This window comes from Anopheles darlingi, chromosome 2 (genome assembly GCF_943734745.1).
Source record: "Anopheles darlingi chromosome 2, idAnoDarlMG_H_01, whole genome shotgun sequence".
Taxonomy (NCBI): domain Eukaryota; kingdom Metazoa; phylum Arthropoda; class Insecta; order Diptera; family Culicidae; genus Anopheles; species Anopheles darlingi.
Genome location: NC_064874.1, coordinates 26,886,903 through 26,894,402, shown reverse-complemented (window position 1 = coordinate 26,894,402; position 7,500 = coordinate 26,886,903). Strand labels below are relative to the sequence as shown.

Here is a 7,500-nt window from a genome sequence, read left to right as displayed (position 1 = left end):
CTGATGGCTAGTCTGGGCGATAAATTTCGTATTTTATGTACTACACGACGATCCACTGGCATTCAGACTACACTCCATGAGAGTCTGGGCCAAGGGCAGTTTGTTGTAGGAGGATTACCAGAATCGGCACCCAGTAAGGACAAGGATGCTAGTTTACTGTCTTGCACTCAAAAATCTGTTACAAAAAACGTTGCCTGGGACAAATCGGCGCTCAAACCTGTTCTCAAACGTTGATCGTAAGATCAGGGACGTTTTTGTTGGGGCTGAAAATTGGGCGAAACTACAAATATGGCACGCAACAACAAAACTGCATTCCAAAAGCAGCGTTCGTGTCGATTAATCGGAGCGGTTAATCTCGCGTTGTCTTGCATCTCGATTGTCACGCTGTTCCCACTTGCACTTGTCACCCAGGTCGAGGGCAATTGATCAACACCGATCTCACTTGTGTATTCAGGAAGCTATCAGCAGTTTTGCTGCGTTAATTAATTGTCATGGATGTGCCACATACTTTCACGGTCCACGACAAACCGCAGCAGCAGCAGTAGCAGGAACAGTGAAAGATGCATTGCCACGAGCCCCTCCTTGACTACATCTATGGAATGCTCGATTCCCGGACTCGATTCCTCGAGACACCCAAAAACGGGCGCCGCACTTTTCGGATTCGGGAGCGCCCTACGGCTTCGAGGTGCTGCTCCACTACTTTCCTTCAGTGTTTGGGTTAAACGAAAACGCGGCCAGCATTCAGTGCACCATTAACACCAATTAATGGGAAGATGTATCTCGCACAACAACGAGCTTGGTTGACGATCGAGGATCGAGACATGGTGGACAAAAGACGCACGCGCGGTTCTGTTTCGTCGTCGTCATCGTCGTCGTCGTTGTTTTTGTTGGTTTGCTGCGATGGCATTCCGCTTAATCTGTGTAGCAGCAACGGAGAAGCAGGCTGGGTCGCCCGATACAACTCCTCCTCCTACACGATCGCGCGTACAAAGCGACAAACCCAACGTCAGCGAAGTGATTTGTATAATGAATTGTCCGCTTCCATCTTGGGCCGCCTTGCTGGAGTAAAAGGGGAACCCGGTTTCGAACGAACAAGAGAGGAAGGAGGGAACCCTGCAAGGTTCCCATTTTTGTGTCTTCCAAATGAGACCAAGTGTCTTGTGTTTGTTTTAGGGGGTAGGAGATCAGGGTGTAGGAGCGATTAAAAATACAAATTAGAATGAAACTTCAACCAAAGCCGGGGCCGGGGTCCGTCCGCCAGCTTCCAACGTTGCGTGCGTGCGCCCCTCTGTTGTGTTCCCTCTTATCTGTACCGTAATGGGGACGTTTTTGTGGTTTCATTCCAAGCGAAAATTTGCATAAGCTCGTCTAACTCGAATGGAAATGTCGTCGAGTTTGCGTGCTGCGCGAAGGACAAGGTCGCGAACGTTGGCGAACGATGCTGCCGGTCTGCGTTAGACAAGAACGTCGTTATCGGCTGTTTTCGGGGGACAACATCCCCTATACGGGATCGGTTCTTCAATTTATCATTTATCGGCACTCAATTCAGCGTCGGAGGGGACCAATCAGCCGCCGTTTTGGTTGTGATCACAACAGATTTAGATCCTTGAGATCGTCCACCGTGTGTCTTCCGGGTTGGTTTCTCCGGAACAGTACCGTCGCTCGGTCGGTCGGTCGGTCGGGCGGCTGACTATAGGCCCCAGCGCAGGCCAAGAAGTCAAGGTCGCCCTAGGGCAGTGGTGGGTACGTTGATCTTTGTGGCGCCCTCCTCTCGGATGTGCAGACTACTACTACTACTACTGGTGGCGCCGCATATCACTTCACGCGCTCGACCTTCATTTTCGCCTTTCGGTGCCGTGTGCGCTGTGTGTGCGTCCCATGTCCCAACCCAGCGGTGTACAGCTTGTGTTGCTGTTGCTGCTTTGAGACCAGAGCATGAGTGAAGAAGGTCATCTGGGCGCCCGTCCGTGCACTGGATAAGGAAATTGCCACTTCGAACCGGCTCCGACAACGACGACAACGACGACGACGACGACCTGTTGAATCATTCTATTGCCTCGCGGCTCGTCCGCATGCATCCTTATTTGGGAAGGAACACCTTGCGATCTCTACGGTTGGGGACGACGACATGCTGCTGTGTTGGCTCTCGGTTGGCAGCAGAGCGCGACTCACGCCGCAGCGTGCGCGCATCCATCGCTTCCTCTGGGCAGCAGCACCAACGGCGAGCACCTTTCGCGGAGGAAGCTGATTAGAACATCAAACCACAACGGGCACACAACGGAACGCACGGACATGCGTGTTGTCGCGTCGTGTACCGCGTCTAAATACGTCGTCACAAAGCCATCGCGGAACCGCCGTTCGCGCAAGAAGAAGTCTCATCAAAAGCGTACCACGGACCCGCTCCCCGGGTCTCACCAAGAAAGTGTCGCCAGTAAGTGCGCGCGCGATTGTAGGCCACCACCACCATCATCATCCGGCTGCAGCAGCCCCTCTCTATCGGTGTTGCTGATGCGCTCGGGCTTGCTTGGTATGCTCGGGCGTAAATAGAACCCCCACGGTGGCAGCATTATGTTGGGTTGCATCAGGTTGCTGCTACTGCTGCTCGGATGCGGAAGTACGTGCATGTCTGCCGAAGAATTAGAAGACGAGAAAAAGGGAGGAATCTCGAGAAGAATTACACACCACCGCACGCCGCCGTTAATGTTGCTGTTGCTATTGCTGCTGCCTCCCAATCTGGGCGATCGCAAAAGCCCCCAAAAGTTAAAAATAATCAAACTTCTTCTTTTCGAGTTGTCGCAGGGTTTAGAGAGAGAGAGAGAGAGAGAGAGAGGAGTCGTCTTTGAACGCATCACGGCTGCCACGGATCTTGCCACGTCGTTTGATGCAGTTTTATCGGACAGAGGAGAGGAATAGAGAGAGAGAGAGCAGAATGGCCGAGGTTGAGGGAGGGAGTAGACATTCTGATGATGCGCTGGTGGCCGGATTTTAATGCGGGATTTTCGTTGTTACTGACGTCCGGTGGCCGCGACCGACCGACTGGCAGCACCATCACCATCTCATCCCGCGTCCGCGTCTTCGGAATGCTCGTCTGCAAAGGGAACGTCTGCAATGAAAGATCCCCCTCTTGTAGCTTGTAGACGAGGTGTGGTATGTGAGATGTGAGGGAAGAATGGAAATTTATTTAGAACAACTGGCACAACATCAACACCCAATGTGGCCTGTAGAAGGCGGCGGACGGAGCAGCAGTGCTTGTGGCCGGGCTCAACTCATCGCTTATGCTGCTGCACTTGGAACGAACGCGGTCGTTACGAGGACGTGAACGAGGGGAACGTGGGATCTAAGAAGATTGTTTTGGAAAAGGTTTTTCGATTTTTGGAAACCAAGCAAGCAGAGACAGAAAGAGAACATCTCGCAAGACATCATTCTTCGCCTTCGATTATGGTCTTTGGTCCGAGCTCGATTATGTTGCGTTAGTGAGATGCGGGTTACGCTCGTTATTTGAATCCCTTTGCCCGTCACGATGCTGCTGCAGACATTGCAATGGGTCCCTTGACTGGGAAACATTAGGATTTGGGATGATGGGATGAAGTATTTGTGTGGCTGCTGGTGGTGGCCTCCGGTCAATTGATATCAATTGAAGTAGCCAACCAACCATCATCATCATCCGTTAATGCTGTGTGCGCCCTCCCAAAAGTGCATCCCGTTCGGTCTGGTGAAGTAAAGGAGCTGCGAGTTTGGACATTTACCAATCATAATCCGAATCCCCATAAGCAGCAGAAAATACAGAATCATTCGCTTGGCATGTTGTTGCGGGTGTTGATCGTCGTCGTCGGTACAAGAACAACACCGCGCGGTAAAGGCTGTCCACCACTACCACCCACTGGCGAGCCGAGCCCAGTTCCTTGAACTTTGCGTCTGTCACCGCATAATAATGGTGCCAGCGAATGCATGGCCGCGCGAAGGCACATTTCGGTTCTTTAGCGAGTTCTGCGCCGTTGACGAACCCCCCCTGTTTGCATGTTTGCCTCCTCTCGGGGTCTGTCCAATAAAATTGAAAGAATTTTAATGTCACTCGCCGCACAGGAAAGGGGCGAGGGTTGACTAGTGATTGTTCTTGGGATATCGCCTCGGAGGAAAGCCATTTTGACTGAATTCGATTAAGCTGGCGAATAGGGTTTAATGTGTGGTGGTGGTGTTGATCGTAGTGGCCATAAAAGACCGTTCCGACTCGCATATTGCATTGCTCTGTTATGTTAATAAATCATGTTTATGCGTTTTTAAGAAACAAAAGAGGCTAGGAGTGTCCCCTGGGTTGGTTCTCCCCTGGGGCTGCTGTTGCTGCTGCTGCTGTTGATGGCTCTCAGCCTCTCATCATCAACGCAGATTTATGCCATCATTATGGCATCGATGAACCCGTCTCGGTGTCCGAGAAATGTTGTTCTCTTACTTTAAAAACAATTCCTTTGGCCAGTTGATAAGATACGAATGGAAGAAAACAATAAAACTTAATCTCCTTAACACAAGACCATTAAGACACACTGATTCAGACTCACACCAGCCTTAAATGATGGTGGTGCCAGTGTTAGTGTTTACGACACACACGCGTGGCGCTTGGAATGGTGAAATAAATCTTAATCTATCCTTCCTACCCCACCGGCCCGTGATCGGTGGAGCCGTCGGTCACCACTCTACTGGCCGCTCCAGCTTGCCTTTTGCGCGATCGAAGATCACGGAGATGGGGTGGATGGAAGCGAAAGTGGATCGTTAAACTGTTGTCGTGAACCAAATCCATATTCACCACGGGGTTCGAAATTTGGAAAACGACGACACTACTAGTGTAGAGCGTTTAGCATAATGTAGCTCACGGTAGAAGCTGCGTTTAAGAAGTCGTAAAGAGCTGCTACGAGTTCATCAAACTGGGATTGGTATTGGAGTGTCTCCGGGGCCTCGGGAGAAAGACGGGTATTTCCCCCTGCGCGACTGGATCATTGGAGTTTGGCTGTTAGATTGCTCTTTATGCCTTTGTGGTCTCTTATACGAGCACCTGCAGAAAACTTTTTTTTTGTGAAACTCTTCGAAGAGTGACAACGCAAAGGGGTTTAGCGAAATCACTTTGCTCATTTGCGTAAGCTGTCTCACTTAGAGCACATATTTGCGTAATATTGTTTGTCTTTTTGGCTCGAAGGTTGAAGTTTGCGCGTCTTCAAAAGCGCGAACGCGATCATCACTATCCGTACCGCGAGTACACCTTACCCCGGATAGAATAAAACAATAAACCTTGAGGGGAGAGGGGAAGGTGGTTCAGGTTCAGAACTCGCCGTTAGCTTGAGTAGAGGAGCCCGCGAAGAAGAGTGCGCGCAACCTTTTGATCTTTTCCCAGCGAGACGACATCATGATCTCGCACCGATCGCGCAAGAGCAAACACACAGAATATTAGAGGCGCGAACGGGCGAGCGAACGAGCCAGCGTGAAGGCATACTTGGTGACCGCAGGCTATTCCGTCAGTCCAGCGAAGGAGCAGTGGGGTCTGAAACCCCTCCTAGCTCGAAACATGATTAGCTTGTGACCATTAGAGTGTGTGTGTTTGTGCGCTTGTGTGAAGCCAGCCAGCTAGGAGGCCACACAGGGCGAGCGTGCGCGCGCGCCTTCGTCTATTGTCAAAAGCCACTCGAAACCGATCATCGTCAAATGGGAAAGGGCGTCGTTTGCGTAGGGAGGCTGCGACGATGCTGCAAGCCACAGTCACTATACTTCGTTCAGACGTTCTAGTTCCCGCTCTCCTCCTGCTTTGTTCAAACGATCGCGCGATCGTACGCTGTGTGGCGAAACAACGAGAAAGCGCAAAACCATCGCCACGATACATTGTTTCATCGAAAGGGCTCGCGCGACTGACCACAGATTCGATCACGATCGCGTCACGCATTCGCGTGGAGACGCTTAGATGCGATTGAAAATGCGATCGAGCGACGATCGTCGTGCGAGGAAGAACTAAATAAGCCAAGGTCACCGGAACGATTGAGCTGAGCTGGCTGGCATGGCATGGCATGGCATGGCATGGCATGACGGAGTGATCTAAGTGGGTCCGAGCGCCGCTTACCGTGGTCCGGTACTACGCTTCCTTGTTTGGGGCCAAGACTCGCACGCACCCGCGCACCCTATTAGGGGGTTCGGAGAGGCAGGGTGGCGAGGTGGCATACGTACTTGGTGTGCATTCGTAAGCAGCAGCGACGGCGACAGCGGCGGTTAAAACATGGAAAGTGGTGGCCACATTATGATGGTGGCTTATTATTGGTGGCCGCGTGCTTGAGCGGGACGCTTGTTTGGCGCATATAATTGCGGCTAATGAAGTCGATTTTTCCATTTGGGAAAAGGCCCCACCGCCGTAGCCAGGTTTAGCCGCAAAAGGAAAAACACGATTTCGGTGGACGCGTGGGCGCGAGATCACATAACGCCGTGACAACCGTGAATCTGCGATGAGCGATCGATTCAATTAGAACGATCATTCTTATCGAGCGGCAGCAGCAAGAGCCAAAGCATGAGGCTATGGGACTTGCTTCTGGGAAGATGAAGAGGCGCTAGAAATACTTCTTTACGATCTTGATCGTAACCGATCGTCGCGATACACGATGTGTAACACGACGCTGTGGCGCCACATCTACTCTAAGTTGTAAGTGACGATAGTAGAAGAAGCGATAGAAGACAGAGAGACAGAATTCTTCTTTTACGAGGGTGTTTTTTGAGTTTCACTTTCCATCGTGGCGCGACGTGACGTGAAGACGTTTCCGTGGAAATTCCGGACACCGGGTGTGAGTGCGTGGCGTCGCGTATTTTTATCCAAATAACGTGAAACGGACGGCATTGGAGAAGGGGCATTGGCGAGAGTCATGCAATTTCCCGTGCCGCCAGTTTGCTTCAACCGATTAGTCATGTAGGGCGCGAGTGGACGGAGAACGAAACCAGGAATACTTATCGTGTTCTAGCCATTTCTCGGCCTATGTTCAGTTCTAGTCGTACGTGTTGGTCACGAAATTTGTTAAACTTCCAATTTATGGTAACATTATTTTGGGTAGCGGGGAGGGGGAATATGTTTTGACGTCACGAAACATTGACGATTCATATCGACATGCCATCGTTCGCTACATTTCTTCGGTCGGGCGAGGATCGTTACGAATGCAAACCACGAGTACGAGCTGTCACTGTGTGATCGCTTCGCACTTAATCCGCTCGGTGCGGACTACTGGCGACTGACGGTGGCCGAGATCCTGTATGTCGATACTGTGATACCCATAAATTCTCGATAATCGATTCCACGGTGCGCTCCTGCTGCTACTGTTGCACGCGCGTCTGCTCGCCCGTAAAACCGAAACCCTCGTATCGAGTTCCTGGCGAGCTCAGATTGATTGATATTCTTGGTTCGTTTGCTTCTCGTTTCATTCACTACCACCACCACCATCACCATACGCTGGATAGCATGCCAACAACGTTCGAGCAGCGGCCGAG

General features: G+C 51.3%; 1 protein-coding gene across 5 annotated transcripts in view; it reads left to right on the top strand.

The window, feature by feature from the left end:
* Positions 1-7,500, top strand: part of LOC125947907 (GAS2-like protein pickled eggs) — a 31,760-nt gene that overhangs the window by 14,296 nt on the left and 9,964 nt on the right. For all 5 annotated transcript variants that reach the window (XM_049673435.1, XM_049673436.1, XM_049673439.1 and 2 more), the window contains exon 4: positions 7,471-7,500. This exon is cut by the window's right edge and continues 167 nt beyond it. In XM_049673435.1, the coding sequence (XP_049529392.1) occupies positions 7,471-7,500 (30 nt within the window). The remainder of the gene's footprint in view (positions 1-7,470) is intronic.